The sequence below is a fragment of the Diadema setosum genome, chromosome 7 (assembly GCF_964275005.1).
Source record: "Diadema setosum chromosome 7, eeDiaSeto1, whole genome shotgun sequence".
In the NCBI taxonomy this organism is placed as follows: Eukaryota; Metazoa; Echinodermata; class Echinoidea; order Diadematoida; family Diadematidae; genus Diadema; species Diadema setosum.
In genome coordinates, this window is record NC_092691.1 from 16,605,965 (window position 1) to 16,627,077 (window position 21,113).

The window sequence follows — 21,113 nt, forward strand, 5'->3', positions numbered from 1 at the left end:
ATGATTCCAGTGTTAGCAATGGTGACTTCATATGGAGGAGATTCTATTTGCTATATTACAGAAAAACAAAATGTCTTCATTATCGACATATTTTTTAAGAAGCCAGTTTGACAATTAGGAAGTAATGACGCCATCGTTCCTCATATCATTTTGCATACATGTAGGGCCTACGACGTGCGACGAATTCCGTCGTTATCTCAAAACATAGAAAGATCTGAAATCCTCAATTTTTCTTATTTCAAGTCCAATCTTAATCTCTTCCGTATGTCTGTTCTTCCTCATTTATTACAGTCAGCTTACATAGTGATATCAGGCAGCTTCATATATTAAAACACATATTTTGCGATTGTTGCTCTTGCATTCTCTCCCTCTCTCTCTCTTTCACACACACTCACAACACACATACACACAGATACACAAAGATACATATTCTACATTATCTTACATCGGCATTGTCTGTTTGTTTTTTAGAGCGACAATCTGTCAATACTTAGGAATTGAGGTAAAATCTATACTCATCTGCTGTTCTCATATTATGAAAGAACTGAAGATTGTACACATTTCTTTCCTGTATCTTTTCTTTTGTTTTCTTTTTCATGTTGGAAACAGTTACTTTCTTCAAAATCAATACGTGAACGGATGCTTGGTGCGGTCAGAATATCATTACAACTTGTGCGGTTACCTCCCTTTCCCCTAGCTAGAATGCGGTAGACCATTCTACAAATTTAATGCTGTAAAAAATAATGAGCGAAATGGTACATACATCCTTTCTCGCTGTCTGTTGGCCGGCCATGACCGACATGCTAAAAAAAAAAAAAAAAAAAAAAAAAAAAAAAAAAAAAAAAAAAAAAAAATCCTGGTATGAAACGAAAAAACAAAATACAAAAATTACAATTTCTCCGTCAGCGATCCATTGTGGAATGGGTGTCAACAGCAAAATGAAATTTCAGTCGCGCTCCTTTAGATACATCAAAAGGCTAGAAGACAAACGTTAAACATTAACCTTAGTATTTATTTGAAGACATACACGTTATAGATGGTCATGAAAAAAGTGGATATAACACAATCGAGTCGGCTTGACTAAATGTACTCGTCAGAAGAAAATCATACGAGCATGTATATTACATTCATTCTTGTAAAGCTTATAATCACGAGAATACACATTTAGCAATATGAAGTCATTAGACTATCAACAATTTTTCTTATGCAATTTTATCCACCCCTCACTGACTTCCCAAAGTCTTACCGAAAGCTATAAGGTGTGAAATCTCGAAAGATGACATCATGATGGGAACAAGTTACGAGGTTGGGCCCATTACGCACATCCGAACTGCACATAATATCGTTACCCATTGCATTGGAGGAAGCATTGTGTCTAACAACAGAATACCATACCTATATTTCGTGTATCCGTTAGTTTATTTTCGTTGTGTCTAAACTGCAAACTGACTTATTTAATGTTGCATTGGCTTAAACAGTAAGACGGATGGGTAGTATTGAGATACCATAATCAACAACTGCACAGTTTCATTCTTGCTGTCTTTAGCTGCATTAATACTGAAGTAGTTTACTCATTTTTGCATGACTCGACTATGACATTTCAATACTTTCAAATGCAACTCTGACACGTCGCCATTGGCAACTGCTGACATTTTTTTTTTTACCTCTGACAGTTTCACCTGGCACTGAAATTAAAGATGAAATACCTTGGAAGACGAACGAAGTCTTCGGATGATTCGATGACTAAGCTGTATTACGCAACTTCCTCGGTCGTCACATAACTATTCTTGTCTACCAGAAAGATTTCCATGTGATATTATTTTAGAATTACAATAGAGATACATCATGGGAATAACCAGCCATGACCCATTGGGCATTAGGAGGTCCTTTGTATGGGCTCAGCAAGCCATAGCATTTAATGATTTTTTTAAGAAAAATTTTCGCGTGGTGATAGGATAAGGAGAATAAAAGACAGTTATTCTTAAAGTTTCAGTAATAATGTCCGTATTGATCGGTCTTTCACAAGGTCAATGGTTTATAAAGCTGATCTGATGAGCATTGGCAAAAGTGCTTATGGACACTGCAGCAACAGCTTACTTGTAACCTAATGGCTTTCATTCAACTTGAGGTGAAATTTTGTGATTGTTTATGCTGTAATTTCCTATAGTTTTTTTTTCTTAAAGATGTGGACACTTCTGTTTCATATGGGATATTATTCAAGAATGTTGCGGGGCGAGCGCAATAAATCGTCAAATTTGTGTGCGTTAAAAGAACTGCAAATTAATATTTACAAAAATGTACAAGCGTTACGAATAAATATCATAAACTCTGCACACCTCCATCATTCGTTCTTCATTCTGCACTTTTGGCCACTAGCAAGCCACCATTGTACCAGTGGCGCCCATGCCGATCGTCACTGTACTAGAAGATTTCTTCATTCTATCAATATTTCACATTTACAGATACTGAAAAAAAAAATCACGGGATTCAAACATAGTTCTTCGCGAGGACATACTTTAAGCAGAAACACACGAAGATATATGATATCTTACAACGAACTTGACATCATTATACGAAAGTAGGTTATAGTTAGATGTTTGATCAGTGTACTGAAATCATTTCAAGTTTAGATGCAGTTTCTGATATTTATATATATATATCTGTACTTAACCTAATACTATTCTGATCTCCGGATCTTCATTTCTCCGGTATCAAAGAAACATTTATGCTTGCATTCGTTATCAATAGATGGTGAACTACTCGCAAATAGATAACGATTACAGTTGACGATAGCACAATGAAAAGATGACAAATTGGACTTATTACTGCTGGTACCATTTCTTAAATATACATACTCAGTAGACAATAACCACAGTGGTATTATATTTTTCTTTTATACAAATATACATAATGAATTGACAAAATACATTGTAATAAGTGATATGGCAAAACTATCTTTTCTTACACTACAAGTATACTCAGTTGAATATAGATTTTTAATATTATTTTCACTCCTCCCACTTAAACATTTCCATATACAAAAGTAGGGTCTGAATACTTTATCACAGGCTAGTCAATATTTTGTGATTTTTTTTTTTCACCTTGCATGACTAATATTGGAATTTCCAATTGGTTAGAACGAGCGCGCAATTATTGACTAGATTATGAATGATCTTATGCTCTTTCGTATAACAAAATTGTTAACTGGTGCAGGTGAAAAATAAAATGACCCAGCATCAAGACAAACAAAAGTTTGAAGAATTGTTACTCTTGCTTTATGTGTTTTTTTTTTCTTCATTGAAACATAGACTCACTAGTGGCATGGCAGAATTGCATCATAACTTTGATAAATGCAAGATGATGCAAGTTCTCCAAGTCATTTCCGAAAGTAATATTTGATATGCTCTGTCAAACTTACTGTCAAAATAGCGCAATTTGGACTACCATCCACAAAATCTTTAAAAAAATCTAAAAATCTAAACTTCATACGTAATAGCATTCATACAATACGACCATTTTGTCCGCTTGACATGTGTAATTGTACAAACATTCTCATTGCTATGAATTTGAAAATTACACACCGGATATCTGGTGATGTGTCAAATTTCCTTTTTGGCAAGGAATACATGATTTACACTGACGTGTTAGCGGTCATAGACATTTGTTCTGTGTGAGAGTTCTTTCTGCTGTGACGCTGCATTGAGAAGGCGGCGGAGTTCGATGCTGACTTGATGCAGACATCGGGCTTGTGTTTCGGTTTGATATGGAACATCTCACGCAAGTGGACTCGAAAACTATTCCCGGCCAGCGCGTAAACGACCGGGTTGACGCACGAGTTCGCATAGGAGAAAATCAAGCCGAAGATTCTGAACGCATAGACATGATTACTCTCTTGTGGAAAGTTGGGGTCTACGTCGTTCCACAGGTTGATGGCGTGAATAGGCGCCCAGCAAATGGCGAAGAGCATGACCACAATGAGGACGATACGCGTTGTCTTCCACTTCTTGGTGGCTGTCTGCACGGACGATCCCTCTGAGTGGTTCCGGTGCGTGGAGTTATTGTTACACCCGTCCACTCCCCGCCCTCTGCGATGTGTGGATTTTCCACCGGTCGATGAGACGATCATGCCACTTCGGCTGACCTTCCAGAGGTGGGCAAGGATGAGGCCGTAACACACACTGATGATGGCGAGCGGGCTGACGTACGTGACGGCAAGGACGTACAATGAATTGTACTTGATGAAATTGTCAGACTTGTGTGTGGTAGTACAGAGGATGATCTCCGCGTCCTGGAACAGGTAGACACCCGGGGAAGTCGTGCCGAAAACCAGGGTGGACGGGATGTGCATGAGACCAGACACTGGAGGGAAGTAAGCGAATATGACATTCAAGATTTAAAGCAATTGAAAAAAAAAATGGAATTGAAAGTACGGGCATCAATTTACACATTTACACATTTAAAGTTACCAACTTCAATGGGAAAAGAAGAGATTTGAAGGAAAAAAACCGGGTGAAAATAAGTAACCGATACAATCCCACTTTTCCGTTGCACGATGTCAAGATGTTTGCCGGTTAAACTAGAAGAAAGTGAATAAAAAGAACATGAGAACTAATATCCTATCCCATTCATTCTGTTCATCTTTCTATTTTTTCGTTCCGTTCTGCAATGTGTTGACAATCCAAAGATGCATAGGATGATCCCTCAATAATGAGGCCTTCTTTCAAAAAGCATCATTGCATACGAAAATTTTGACAAACAAAAAACTTTAATTGAATGTTGATTACGTGTAGTGACACAAGCATCTGGTATACACAATTAGTTACAACACCCACAAAAGCGGAAATTATTAATCGTATCGCAAGATCTAGGGGGATTTATAAAATGTTTCTTCGATGATTCGTATAATGGTCTGGATTCGAGATTTACACCATTACGTGAACTATATGATATGTTATCTACTCCCAACTGGCTTCTCTCTTTGGCCTCAGTGCCATAAAAAAAGAGAGAAATAAAAACATAGGAGGATATGTTGAAGTCCCTTCTAGATCTTCCTGCGTTAAAATACTGAAGTGGCATTGCTCTAAAAACTAAAAAACGAGAATTTCCATTTTCTAGGTAAAAAAACCCAACAACTGAAAACTAGAAGAGCGACTGGTGCTAATTTGTTACGAATTTTATTCATGCAGACAAATTTCAGAGATGTGGATGATAGTTTTATATATATATATATATATATATATATATATGGTTATCTTGTTTTTTCTCCGTCCCAGAACTCCTGCTTGATTTCCGTAGAAACAAAGATTTTCGTATTGGTATAGGTATTGCAACAGGTTTGGATTGTTACACACACACACACACACACATACACACACACACACACACACACATATATATATATATATATATATATATATATATATATATACATACATACATGCGTGTGTGTGTGTGTACCGACGTTTGTCGATTTCAAGAGTTTTCAGTACAACCAGTTCAAGTACTCCAAATTAGCATGCACAAAGCTCAATATTTAAACTTTATATTGATCCGCGGCAATCTTTACGGCGTCCTCGTCATTATGATAAACAATTCGTTCTACGTTTTTATACAGTTTACAAAATGTTGATATCTTATGCATTCATTCGCAAGATATGGGTATGTGGCTAATAGCTCTTTTCCTATAAAATGTGAGGAAATGAATTCTGCAAATATCAAAAATTCCTTAACAATGCACACACATATACACACGCTCACATACATTCATACATTCACATTCATACATTCATACGCAACATATATATATATATATATATATATATATATATATATGTTGCGAATTCACGTATTGGCTCCAATATAGCGAAGAATCAAGAAATAAACTAGTAATGCATTATTTCGCCAATAAGAATGAGTTTATTGAACAACTCATTGTTCAATAAACTCATTCTTATTGGCAAAATAATGCATTACTAGTTTATTTCTTGATTCTTCGCTATATATATATATATATATATATATATATATATATATTTATGTGCTCGTGTATGTGTATAGGCCAATATATCATAATGCATAATGTGAGCAGATGCTATGAAATAATTATGCTCCACAAAATTTGCTTCACTTTCAAGATGTAGACCTATCAGAGCTCTCTCTTAGTAAACGATACTCATTCCTCTTTTATGTTTATTAAATGTAATGTGAACTCGTTCTTGAAAAACTTAAGGTAATATGAATATTTTTTCTTGGGGACAATCTCTTCGTTCCCTAATAGTTTCACCAAATCCGTAAATTGCTGGTGTACTCATTAGTTATTGTTTTGCTAGTCGTCGTTTTGATTCATCCTTAATTGGTTATATTCCCTGAGAAGGTCCATCAGAAATATTAACGGTAAAGCATAGTACGAGATGATACATATACACTGTACCTCCATACAATAACGAAGGTTCTGATAACAATGAAGGGTAAACACTTACTACTTATGTGATTTGAATGATTAATCTCATATTGTTTCAAGTGACTTTAACGGATCATATTGGCTTATGGGGAGCAACGAGCTACATATCAGATTGAATAATAACCAAACAACGCGTGCATTTCCAGTTCAGTCTCTAGGTGGAGGCCTGAAGAATAGTATGCCTACGATGGATCGCTAAGTGATGACCCCAAAAATCATTGCCGAAGGACATATCGAACGCAACATGTTATGAACGAACGTGTTTGCTTGAAAATTGGAAAGAACTGATCGATGGCATCGGCGAAGGCACTATACCAGTGCTTTGGATGATATTTCTATAGTTTTGAATAGGGACGTAGTGAAGACACCAGTCCTTCCTAGATTCTATGATGAAGACATATATTTATGGTATGAAAAAGCATTCAAATTATGGGAACAGCGCAAAAACAAAACAAAAACATACATGGCCAGTAGATTCTACGATTTTTTGCCTGTTCACCCTCAAATTCGCATTTACAGTCTGGGCATGGAGAGAGATCTACCTGTGAAACCACTCACCCCTTACACACACACACACACACACACACACACACTATTTTTATGATGTTCCCTATTTGATTTTCATTCAATATCAACATTATGTTCAAAGTGAAACGAATATAAGCAAATCTAAGCAGCTGTATTCTTCTCACTTGTGAGCTATATCACATTCTTTTTTTTTTTAATGAAAAATCATACCGTGTATACGAAAGTGATATAAACTTCTTCAAAAATCTCATAACACAAAACAAAAACTGTCTTGGTCAACTTGATCAAAGTGATCAATATCATCTTTATTGCACAAAATGCACACTTGGAATTACAGCATTTCAAGAAAGCCTGCAGCGAACTAAAATGTCACAATCTAATTAAGTGAACGAAATTCATTATTCATTTTAACCTATCACCCTACCCTCACTCCCATAACTGATTTTGTTAAACAATCAAAATAATCACATGTGCGTATGCTTGCCTCATTTACCAAAAGAAACGGTATCCATATTTAACCATCCTAAACAAGCCATTACCGTACTTCACCGCTCTATCTACAACTATACCTAACCCCACCCCACGCACTTGAAACATCTCTACACACATCAAAAGTAACCCTGTTCACCTCCACCTGCTCACCAAATAAATTGCCCCAGAAATATACACACAAAAAAGAACATAACGCGACGAAAGAAACATGCACATGCACACATACACAAACACTCGACAAAAAACAAATATGCGTACACACATTAACACAAACGCGCACCTAAGCACACTCTCACGTATTATGGCTACCCGTTTCCTAGACGGGTTTTCACCGAAAACCAAATCAGACCAACCTGGAAAAAAAAAAGAAAAATGACAAACAAATATGTAATTCAGAAAATCGATCTGTTCGTCTCTCCCTACCAACTACGAAGATAAATTCTAAAATGAACCAATCTGAACAAAATCTTCAAATGTTCCCATTTTTGCAAGTGGGACCCAAGCTTAATTTCCTGCTTTTCTGGGAGTTTCCTTTTCCTCCTCGATAAAATACAAAACAATTTCCTATTCTTGACTGAAATATTACAAATTTCATCAAAGTAATCAAAGCATTCATACATTTAATTCAATCTACACCCCCTTGTAATCCAAAGAAGATATCCATCTGGCCCATATCCTCTGAGTCAACTAAACCATTATGCTCAATTAACTCAATAAGAAGTTGCCACAACGGCTCAACACAAACACAATTTGAAAATAGATGTGAATAATTCTCCCTTTCTAATTGAAAATAGGAAAGGTTATCATTCACAAAATCAAACTTTAACAGATGTTACTAAATGTACATCGCCCCGTCTAATAGCTTGAACTGAAATCCCCTCACATTGAATTTTTATCTTTTGAATTCAGTTGAATTTTTCTTATACTTATATACTTATATCTATAGCATCAAGCTATCCATTCACTAAATCTAAAGCTCCAACAAACGTTGACAGAAGCAGCTGGTCGGTCAGTATGAAAGCTGGTATGAGGAACTTGCATGTGGTCTTACTACCTATCCCTGGCAGTCTCCTACCCTATATAGGTAACCAATCAGCAGCTTTGTTTTGTTTTGTTTTTTTCGTATAGTAGTATATCGACTGAATTTATCATTTTATCGGATTGGCACGCTACAGGACACATTTCATACATTTTTTTTTTCAGATTTTCTCAGTCTTCTGGATTGTCCCTGTTTAAAAGAAGCCCGGAAGCCCAGTTCCAAGTGATGATACCAGTAATCGTTAGTACTAGTTGTCCATACATCCTTCCAGCCGTTGGCTTTCACTGCAAGTAGACCATACGTCTTTCCCAATAATCCCTATACGCAATAAGCACTGCATCAAACACATTGTTCTTTTTTTTTTTAGGGGGAGGGGAGACAAAATTCAAATCCGGAATGATTGCAGCCACCCATATAATATACACTTTTGAAAGAATTTGCATGTCAGGCTTCTTGTAAGTTTAGCAAGGTGTTTGGGATCCTTTTTCACATGTTCTGAATTTGTATGTATATGTGTACATGTAATTGCAATTAAATATGTCAGAGAACTGTTTAGTTATGGTACACATAGAAATGTCATTGAGGGCACACTGTGACAGTTATAGGGGTATAAGATGGCTTATGATGAGAATATCGAAGAAAGTTATTTTAATGTCTGTCGGGACGGACACCGCAACCACAATTTGGTGGAGGGAGGCTGCCGTGGCGCCAAGTTTGAACAAACTGATATACAGCGCCTGGGTATTTCTCTTCCCGGCTCTTCATTGAACTGTACAACTACCATGACTACTATAGCAATCAAACAAATAGTGCAAAGTATGAAGAGTTATATGCTACCTCTGAAACAATCAATTCATAAAAAAGATATTCATGGAGAGTAACTAGAAATTTATTTCTTGGTCTGTTAACCTTTCTTCTTTAACTCTTGTGATAGACTTGCGCGTATACTTGTGGCGGTTTTATACAGCATATGTAGTGATTGTAGAGTCCATATCCAAGCAGATATACTGAGCTATATACTAGGCCTATAGCATATTCAGTGCTGAAATACCTCTGATATTTCAAAATAGCGTTAAGGCACGAAATGGAGAGTTCTATTGCACGCCAACTTGCTCTAAACTCCAAACGAAAGGGACACTTCATTTAATTGTTGTGAGAACATTGAGAATTATACATGTATTAACTTGACTTCTCATAAGTCCACCTAGGCAAGGCAACGGATATTTACAAAACGTTTATCAAACCCTCTCCCTGCCCTGTTTGTGTGAATGCCCTTTTATTCAGGGCTTTTGCTTAACAGCCTAGTTGCGGGCGTTGCCAACTGTTTAGTAAAAGCACCTTTTCAGTACTTGCGTCTCTTCGTGCCTATTTCACGCAGATATATATCTCTAATACTGATCTAACGGAGTCACCTATGTTGCAATTGTTCTTAACCATCAGAGTCTCGGAAATGAGTTCAGTATCTTTTACCACATCTGTGTGTGTACCTGAAGCACTTTATAAATGAACCTTTGATGCTGCGTATTAAATACTTTCCTATTCTGTCGGAAGCCAAAAAAAGAATGCCGACATGTGAAATAAATGTCAGGAAGAAGTTTGCCTCAAATTAACCACTCGTGACATCATGTCTCGTTAACTATTGAAGTCATTGCTACTTTACACTAGTTTTGATTAAGTAAGAGGTTCATGATTGTCCACTTTAAAATTCTACTTGAAGCACTGAAAACAAAATACCTGATCCAATTGGAGACCCAATCTCTCTGCCTCTCGATTCCATCAACTCGGTGTAAATCGTGCTTCTTAAAAGTCTTTGCCTTCGATGTAAGAATTAAAATTAAACAGACAGTCCTTACGATACCACTACACAATTATGATGATCTTACCAATCCAGATGATAGAACAGATGACACCAGCGCGAAACGTCGTCCTGGTCTGACGTGAAGTGAAGGGATGGGTTATGACGTAATAGCGGTCCACTGTCATTACTGTTAGGGTTGCGCATGTTGCTTGCACAGAGACCTAATTCGAGAAGAGGAATATAATGGATGAGAAGGAGAGGATGGAGATGGATGAATATATATATAGATAGATAGATAGATAGATAGATAGGGAAAGAATGAGAGAGAGAGAAAAAAAGAAGAAAAAGAAGAAGAAGAGGAGAGTTTGTGAGGGAAAATCAGGAGCGAAATAATTTCAGGAACCACGTGTTCAAACACCATTTTAATTGAAATCACAATGAATTAACCCTGGCGACCATAGAAAAGAGGGGATGTCCTGACAGAAAACCCCCAAATCAATACGGGCACTTATCATCTTTCTTGAACGGCAGCTGTGAAAGAATAAAGTGAACTGGATTTGATTCTGGATGACATGAGAGTTGCCGTGGTCTGGTGGATTGCTCAATGCGATTTTCAAAGTTCTTGGCTTCAATCAATGGCAGAGCGCTTGTTTGTTCATCCAGATGCTTTTAGTAGCATCGTTCTTCATTATTTAGATGCATGAATAGATCCCCGGTAGGAAGCTGAGTGTTACTGTGATGGATTACATTTTGTAAATCGCTTTGGGCTGTGGACTGTCTGCCAACCACTTTTCTAATCTTCTTTCCATATAATTCATAAAGGTGAAAAGAGTTTTGAAGCATCATTACAAAAGAGATAAGGGGCAACAAAACAGACAAGAACTGGTACAATCATTAAATTTTCATGTGTTGTTGCGACTCATTGTTTTAACTTACTGTACTGCATTTGCTTTGTCTTGTTACATGAATTGATTGTGAATATAGAAGACCAGTTGTAAAATACAAAATATTGTCGATACTCTGCTACAATTAAGAAAGCAGTACCGAGCGCCATCTATAACACTCACGATTGTGCAAATGATGTGCACTGTGCTCTTAATTTCATTATCATTCTTATTATTATTATTATTATTATTATTACTATCATTTATCTATTTATCTATTTGGCATTTCGAAATGATAAGGTAAATACGGAAAATCATTTTACATGATATAAAGAATGTGGTGATTCTAGGTGCAATTTTATATGACTCTATTTTCTTAGTTAACGTTACATAAAACTATTTAAACTTGTCGAGACCAATCGGTTGGAAATTCCCTTGCCAGTTTATTTATTTAATCATTTATCTATCTCTTGCTTTTAGCAACAGTCATTTAAAAGTTCTCGCACAGATGTAAAGCTACCATGCTTCAGTTTACTATTCGTCATTCTAAATACACTCACTACAATGGAATGATTTTATTTTCCTGGTTTGATCGGAGTTAGGCTGTTTGTCCTATAGTTTTCTTGGTATGTGCCTTTACGTCTCTCTAATTCACACAACATTCAATTAATTCTCCGATACTGTCTTTCTCCTTTTTTATAACAGTCTCCCAGCTATCAACTTACACATATACACACACCCACACGCACACACACACACACACACTGTGTATAGATATGCATATACATTTTTTTTTATTATTATTGTTTAGCTCAGATCCTTTTCCCATATGTTCCCCTTCTTAGGTACTTTAACATTTTGCTTTAATCAATCTGATTGCGACAGTGTCTTATCCTATCACACGGGGTCATTTCGCCGGGAAAAATTTAATCTTTCCTGGACGTATTCCCTTTTTACACGACGAATCAGCCAAAGTACACTCTAGGCTGATGTTCACCCTATTAACTAGTAAAGGGATATTTTGTCCATCGGCGATTATCTCTGTCCTGGAGGCTCAACGATTAACTGGCATGCTTTTCCGTGCAAGGAGATATTCTTCTCTCAAGGATATCTTCTCTCTTGTCAAGAGATATTTAGGTAGTTTTCCCCTTGTCTGATTTGAACACAGTATATCTAATTACGTGCTAACAACCTAGTCTGCAAAGTATGTTAATAAGACGCAATAATTAATAGTATACGCTTAATCTGTATAACACATATTTTGCCCCTTTTACATAAAAAAAGCCAACGCATTTCATAAAGCAACAAAAAGTAAAAGATAAAAACCCAAATAAGTCTAATTTACGATAGTATTAAGAGTAAATATGTTTCTGTAGCAAATAGAAACTCTTTCAGGGAGAGAAGCAGATTTTAGTCATTGAAGACAAATGATTGTTTGGTCATGTATTTATGCTTTATGATTCCCACTTGGCTTTGAATACAATCTCCTTTCCAAAAAAAAAGGGGGGGGGGGAAACAAAACTAAAATACGTAGATGCACTTGCACTAAATTTCCACTTCTGATTAAATACGTACCGTCATAGCAAAAGCGTTGAATTTGCACATAAAGCTACCTAAAGTCCATGTATAGTGGGCATAGAGGAAGCACGTGAGGGGCACACACACGATAACGAATACGAGGTCGCCCACTGCCACGTTCATGATGTAAAAATTGGTGACGCTGTTGCGCATGTTCCGATATCGCAGAACAATGTAGATGACAAACGAGTTTCCCACAACAGCCACGATGAGGACGATGGCGAGAATCATGGGGACGATGATTGAGGTCGGGCCAAGCGTCGGTCTAAGCGGTGGTAAGTTGGAGTAATTGAAGATAGAAGATGACAATGAAGTGCCGTCATCGTAGGGCAGTAATGCATCCTCCATTGGTGCAGAAGTGGCTTAGCTGAATCGTTGAGAACGATGAGTACCCCGCTGTAAAAGGAAAGGAATCAATGGAGAGAAAGTAGCGAGGGATTCAAACGATTGTGGCCTTCTTTCACCGTTTCATTCGATGTTCATTGAATGTAATCCGAAGATTGTAATTTCTATCAGCACAGCAGGTGACAATCGAAATGCGTGGTAAACTGCAAGGACTACCTGAGATTTCCAAGTTGCTCTGATGTACAAGGTCTCGACTTTATCTCATTTTCGTGGTTTCAGCGATATGTCTCCTGCTTAAGCCTTTAGTTCAGCAACTATGATCCATTTTGAGACTATACTCTATTTCTTTTTTATTCAAAGTAGGGTAAAGGTTAGATTCTCGCTCTAATTAACAATATTGCAATGATCGAGGCATGTTATTTAGAATACAGATGAAAGTACTTAGATAAGCACGAATATATTTATTACAAAGCTACATTGAGAAAAACGTTTGTAACTATTCTTTGGGGTAGTCAAATACCAGTTATCAATTTGATAAACATGGCCACGTCTAATCCGACCATTTATAACGTTCTCCCATGGACAGAATACTCTTTGGCAATGTTCTCCCACGTGCAAGCAATTTTGGTACGCACATTGAAGCTGATTACGTTGTGTGTAAATGACAAGCGAGCTGCGGGCTTGTTGGTGATGCGTTAAAAAAAAAAGAAATAAGTTAAAGGTATGCGTTTCTCTAAAAGTGATTTGACTAATCTCGTGATAGTTTACAGTGTTCTTATCTTTGTGTTAACATGCTATTTGGGAAAGTTTATAAGTCTCAGGACTTGGGAATTACCATAATCCAGAAACAGTATTTTACACTTGTGGATGAATCATTTGTTATGTCCCCTTTCAAGCCAGTCACCATCTGTATGATGCACAGATTGTTTCATGAATCTTATCAAATCAATGCATAGAATTCGAAAGATAAACTACATGTACAACTTTCGTGTTTCACCAAGAGTCACCTATCTCGTAGTACAACGCTTAGGTGGAAGTATTCATATAATGAACACTACATTGATATACTAAGAGAAAAGAAAAGAACAAAGCTCAAATTAACGTGAAAAATGTTTTCCACATAAATTATTTAGTTTGACCAAAGTTTGGCCAAAGTTTGGACAGAGTATACCCTTGTGTCTTAAGGGGGTGGTATAGTGTTGGTTGAGGTAAGGATTCCGCCCTTAACTTTTTGCAAGATACTTAGAAACCACTTTATGAAATGTTAAAGAGCGCACAATTCTAAAAGGAATAAAAAAGGTCATTTGATGAAAATCAGTTTTGGAATGGCTGAGATATCCAAAAACAAAGTTAAACAAAGCGATCCCAATAAAAGGTGGATCATACCTTTTATCTCTATACCTTTTATCTCTATATCTCAGTCATTTCAAAACCAATTTTCATCAAATAAACTTTGAATTCCTCTTAAGATTATAAAAATAATTATGCTCTTTCATATTTCGTAAGAGTTTTCTCATAAAACAAAAAAATCATTAAAAAAGCCCCTTAGAAACCTGTAGCCCCATCTCAACAGAAACTGTACCATCCCTTTAAAAATGCAGCAGAACCTTAATGAGGCACGCCTATCATCAGTAGTTTCACATTCAAGGGTGGCAAACATAATTATACAATGCGCTGCGTGTTACAAAACCTAATTCCATGTGGTATTATGAACAGGAAATCCTGAGACCATAGAATTCAAATGAAAATTTGAGTCTTACGGCGACATGGTGTGTGTCAAAATATAACACATAAATCAAAGAGAACAATTAAATTGGATTCTTATTATAATGAATGTTTTATGCAAAGTTCTACCATTGTAAATGTGGCCTTCTGACAAATTTAATAGATTATTACCATCATCATTATAATTCCTGCAATATACTTAAAATGGCGGTTAAACATCGCGAGATATCATTCTGTCAATACTTTTCTTTCTTTCTTTAGAGCATTCCCTCCTACTCTGGTAACAAAACCTGGGTAAGACAATGCCAACATAATAAATACATGAATGATACATCTAGAGACTTTCTTCTCTCTCTCGACATCTTCGTGGTAGGGAAACTAACTGAGATACCAAAGTTGTTGTTTCTTTTTCAGGACATTGAGATTCCGCTTGTCAAGATATGCTAGACATTGCTACGCAAGATACACATGGGAATTAGATAATGTCCTAGGGGACTATTGCCGGGGGTAAAATCGTGCAAGTGTTTCTCAGTTACGAATTACCAACAGAAAACAATCAATGACATCAAACAAACTCAAATATGCAAACCCAACCATTATTCACAAAGGAAGAAGAGGAAGACGGAAAATAACATTTTTTTTTTAAAGAAGAGAATAGAAATTCACCTTGCTGAGTGAATAAGAGAGTAATAATTGTGATTGCATCAGTGACGAAACAGTTGTATAAACAAAAAGATAGACAGAAACCTGCTGAAGATTCACTCGTACAAACCATGTACGCGTATACCAACAGCACGATTGCTTTTAATATCACGAATACGAATAAATCATTATATATCTTTAGCATTTTTTTAACGGGTTACCAAAAGATTAAGGTCTGGTGACAACCTTGAAAATACAGAAAGTAGAGTGAAAAAAAAATGGCAGAGCGATAAGTATCCTTAACAGGACATAATACCAATTGATCAAAGCGTGGAGAGTGCCCATCACCCGTAGGACACAAACTCGTATATTTTTAGTTCATATTCGTACACACCCTTCCATGTATTGTTTTATCGGAGAACTACAGGAAAAAAAGCGCTTAAGATGAGACATACGTGGAAATTGTAGTTTGTTTTCAACCAACAACTTATGCACATACGCTTATACATAATATTATGTATACATTTACGTACTCATACATTGAAGGATTCAAATATATTCATCTCAGTCATCAATTATAAAAAGAGATCATTCTAGGAACTCAATCAAATTCGTCTGGAAAACATGAGGCGGATATTCTATCATTGTTTACAAACTTTGAGAAATGTTTCATTCATTTGAAAAATAAAATCAGAAAGAAACTAAATGACCACTTCATTGCAATTTTCATATCTGTCCGAAGTGCTATTACCATTGCGTACAAGATAAACAGTTTACAGATTTTGATGATAACAAGGTTTTACTTTCTCATCTTTCTTTGCATGGTTTCAGTCGCCATTGTGCCCTGCAGCCTAGCCGATTTCTAAACATACATGTACATGGCATAATGCAATTTTGCCTCCCTTATAATACCTTCTCACAATTTAGATTAATCAAACGTTTCTATAAAAAGAACACTTTCCACAGGCTTAATACAAAGCATGCCCGACTCAGTTTAATAATAACAAAGATTTAAAAAAAAGTCGCGGTTTTCGAGATTTTTTTTTCGGGAATAGGCTACATTCAGTGTGGATAAAGTCTATTAAACAATAATTTATAATTTGAAATCCTTTCCTTGTTTTGGGCTAACATAGATATGAATTTTTGATAAAACTGCCCCTCTTCATGAGCGGTATAATAAAAAAGGTTATGATTTGATAACATTGATTGAATTTAATAAGATATAGTATATAATATAGCTATAAGATATAATAAACTATGATATGGCCTTAATACAGGCCCTAGATGGTAATGAAGGGTATAGGTTTTTTTTTTTAATACCCCATTGAAAAATTATACCATACTTTTTTTTTAAATAAAGAATGTTTTGTAATGAGCAATTTCAATATTGATTTAAGTAAATGTAATGAATCGTATAAAACCCGAAGGAATTTCTTAATACTGTGCTTTCATTAACTTATATGTATCGCTTTCTTTCCCTCACACTCTTTACTGTTCCTTACTTGGTGACCCCACATTTGTGTATTTGTGTGTGCGTGTTCTGCGCTGGTGTGCGTGCGTCATATTACCAGTAATATCATAATGAGTGCATTTTTGCACTGTGTAATTTCCTTTATGTTTTCTTACTTTGTAAATTTTGTATATGTATCCTAATAATGTACTGTAGTTGAGGGAGAGTATCATACAAGTTCGCTTTTAGCCGCCCCTCCATTCTCTTTTCCAGTCCTCTGTGAAAAAAAAAAATATCCAAAATGTTATCATATTGCCTGGAATGGAATGTATTTTCGTCGTTTGTGAAATACATGTGCATATTGTACAGTGTATATTGTTTAGAAATGAAACAAAGAATGAAATGAATACATACCAATACATTCAGTTCACGCGAGAAAACATGTAGATATGATATGCCAAAATGGATCGAAACAACACAGCTATAACAATGAAATCATCGTGAACCTTGATGTTCTATTACATCAGAATTACTGGATTAGCTTGTATCAAACCGTCAGTAGCCGTTTGTATAACAAACTTACCATAAACAAAAGCGCAACAAGAACTCTCTCAATAAGATACATTAAATAATGTTTACCAAGAGCACAGGAGGACCGCATCATTCCATTTGCCAAATCTATTTTCCCATTTTTGTGTTCTATCAGCATTCAGAGTTGCATCTTTCAATTATGTATATCAAACATTTTGATGTAGTCACTGAAATAATAATTAAAAAAATAATTGAATTATTTTCTCATATCCTTGCCGGGGCATTGGAGGATATACCCTGAATATCTCTGTGAACTATTCCGAAGAACTTTTTTTTTTTTCTCTCTCTCTCTCTCTCTCACACACACACACACACACACACACACTTTCATATTAGTATCGTTGTGAGTTATTATCTTACATAATTGCCAACTGATAATCTGCACCATTTGAAAGGAAAGAGACTAAGCATGGAATCAATAAGACACAATAAAGGAATGATATGTCTGAAATTTAATATCAATCAGAGGGTAGTCAGTGAACTAACAAGCTGAATGTGAAGAAACCATTCAACGATGATGTTTATCTCTCCCCTTCTACCAAAATTCAATTCAATGACATGGATAAGAAATGCAAAGTGCTGAGCTATATGAGAAGTGCCGCACCACGATTCACATCGCTTAAACCACGAGTTATGGCAAAGATTGATGACGATGCGCAGTGTACGACCTGCGAATCTCTACACCGACTCCAATTTCATGTGAAAAAAGAAGACCCGACGATTGGGTGGGATTCCCTCGAGAATCTCCCTCATGGAGTTGAAAGGTATCGGCAAGGCTTGGATGAGAGATAACTGATGAAGAGCCGATTAATGTAACGTGTGCGCCAGAAGACTCCTCACTGAATAAATAACCACATTCCATTAGACACTTGACGTACGTACGGCATGCTTAGCTTTCTCCTGCTCTGAAACAAGAACACTGAAGAAGCTCCCCATAAGTAGTTAGCCGAGGGATCAGTATCTATATTTTCTGTCAACCAAATTTGCTGATACGTGAAAACCTTGCTTCAAGATGATGACTTGACATTTTAAAACATTGATCCATCCAAACGTGAAGTCATTCAAAATGAATTTCAAGTATGCGTGAACTTACGGAGAAGAGTAGATCTCTGAATATGTCCTGGTGTTAAGTACACGTGCAAACGATGATGGCAGTACCCTAATTCATGCATATTGATGTTGCGTTACCTTCCCTTACATTTAGTTCTAGTGTTAAAAGTTTTGATTTACAAGGGTGTTTGCCTTGTCTTTCAGAAAAGTATAATCGAAAACCGTAAGATGCTGAATGATTACAAATTGCAGTGTTTTATTGTCTTTGCATTAATTTGGCCAAATATTTCACTGATTGCGGTTATCAACTTCCATGCAAGCACATTCTTGCATCAACGTAACGCCGTCTTCACTAAGGGAATATGTGATTAAGATATTGATCATTTAGAACGAATAAAGAAAGGACCGCACATGGCCATGCGAATTAGGACACTGTCAAGTGTCCCATAATGCTGTGTTTTGATTTAATAGTTTTTCCGTATTAAGCGCTATAAGTGTTATCCATCATCATTATCATTATTATTATTGTTATTATCAATATTAATATTATAAGTAGCAGTAGTATTATCATTATCATCATCATCATTATTATTATCATTATTATTATTATTATTATTATCATTATTAAAAATAATCATTACCCTCAAGCAGAGCAGGGTAAATATTATTTGGTATTGTTTTAATGTCTTGGTGCAAAGAAGGAGTGCAGCTACTATACAGTGAGTAAAAAGATGCTGCAAATGATTTGTAAGTATATTCTTAGGTGTTGAATTCCTGATTGCAAAATCCATATTCAAGAATACAGATATTGCAGATGGTGAAGGATAGACAAAGTGTAATGAAACATTTTACTATTTTACTGTATACTAACTTCACATATCAAAAGACAGTGCAATTCCTCATTTGATTAACAGTCAGGCTTTGAGCCGCAAATATTTGGTGTCGCTGACTATCGCAACCTTTGCCAAGTCGATTCCCCCGGAGAATGTCAACATTCGAGACGGAAAATTATTAGTGTATGAGTAAGATTCAAATATAGACTGCAGACGAACAAAATGGGTGTCATTGGCAAGGATTGTAGAAAAACGATCTCTCCTTGTATTGGGATATGATTTCTCACTTCAAATGTGAATTTATCACACATGCATAATGTTTGTGATCAGGTCATTACAAGTCAAGTGCTTGCAGGTGACTTTCTCACGACTCAATCTAGCCGAATAAAGTGACGATATGTATGCATATCTATACAATAAGATGGAATGGAACATAATGGAGATACATGATGTTATATGGACTGAGCTTTTAGAGATGCTGAATAAGTATTTCACATTGATTCTGAAAAAGAAAATTGGCATCACTGCCGGAGTTTTTGTGCATTGTAAAATAAGTTGACGGCAAATGTTCTCTATCATGACGATGTTTCAATGAAAAGTTTTTGTGTGTGAACATGTTTACTGCTTTAGTTCCCTTTTAAGTGCCCTGTTAAGTGGAAAATCGGTCAGTGTGTCTCTGGTTACGATTTGCCGTGTGTAACGTTTTATTTGCTTGCCGTATTTTGGTACAGCTTAGATAGAAAAATTGATATGCTTTTGTGACTTCGATAGTTTACGAATTAATATCCCTCGTTTTTGTAATTGAGTTCATTTCAACAACGCGAGTCCACGTACTCAGTTCAATGTAGGTATGAGAGCACGCAAAACACCGTTGACTGTAATGCAACAAATCTTTTCCGTGTACTAATAGTCTTTAATCTAACCACCAAAACCAAAACCAAAATCAAACCCTTGAACAAAAAGTACTTTAATTTTGTGAGAGCGAAAAACTATATTGAAAACTATAAAATCATGAAAAGGAATCTAACACAATGTCAAGGGTTTATTGATTATGGTGCAGTAATGTTCGCATTTTGTTTTTACTTATAGGAATGAATTCGGAACACACTCTGAACAAAAATCTATTGCATCCTTGACGGTTTTCCTTCAGTCATCTGTCAGCCATTCTTGGGCAATAACTTCGAAAAAGATAATGAGCAGTATGCCCGATTTCCTACTTGATAGATTGATTATTTGTCCTGTCTTGTGAGCAAACACGTACATATGTCATTCGTCATACCACGAATAATTTGATTTCAGAATGCCAGTGTTGAATTGCGAAGCGACCAGTAACCAGTGCTTACGGCAATGCCAGAAAGACACCAAGTAAAATCGACCTAAGAAACGCCTAATCTGGGCCTTGTACTATGAAGAGTTGAAATTGATTATATTGTTGATTTCAACTGTAAGTCTATGGCAGCCTGTGTTGTAAGGAAATTTAGAATCGATTTATCTTTTGAAAAAACGGGGCCCTGGTGTGATAGAGAAATAGTGTATTATCTAGGTCTAGCGTAAAATCGGTCTGTCTTGATGAAACAGGTAGAGGTTGGTGGCAATTATAACTGTGTTGAATGGGGTAGAAAATACACAGGACAACGAGCAACACACTTAATATTATGAGAAATAATATCGTTTTTGAGAGTTCTCTTCATATTTATA

General features: G+C 36.1%; 1 protein-coding gene across 1 annotated transcript; it reads right to left on the minus strand.

The window, feature by feature from the left end:
• Window positions 1-3,631: 3,631 nt before the first annotated feature.
• On the minus strand, window positions 3,632-13,127 carry LOC140231042 (G-protein coupled receptor 54-like). The gene is made up of 3 exons (XM_072311197.1): window positions 12,777-13,127; window positions 10,403-10,538; window positions 3,632-4,359 (listed from the first exon to the last, which is right to left on the minus strand). The coding sequence occupies exons 1-3, from the start codon at window positions 13,125-13,127 to the stop codon at window positions 3,632-3,634; spliced, it is 1,215 nt and encodes a 404-aa protein (XP_072167298.1).
• Window positions 13,128-21,113: the final 7,986 nt, after the last annotated feature.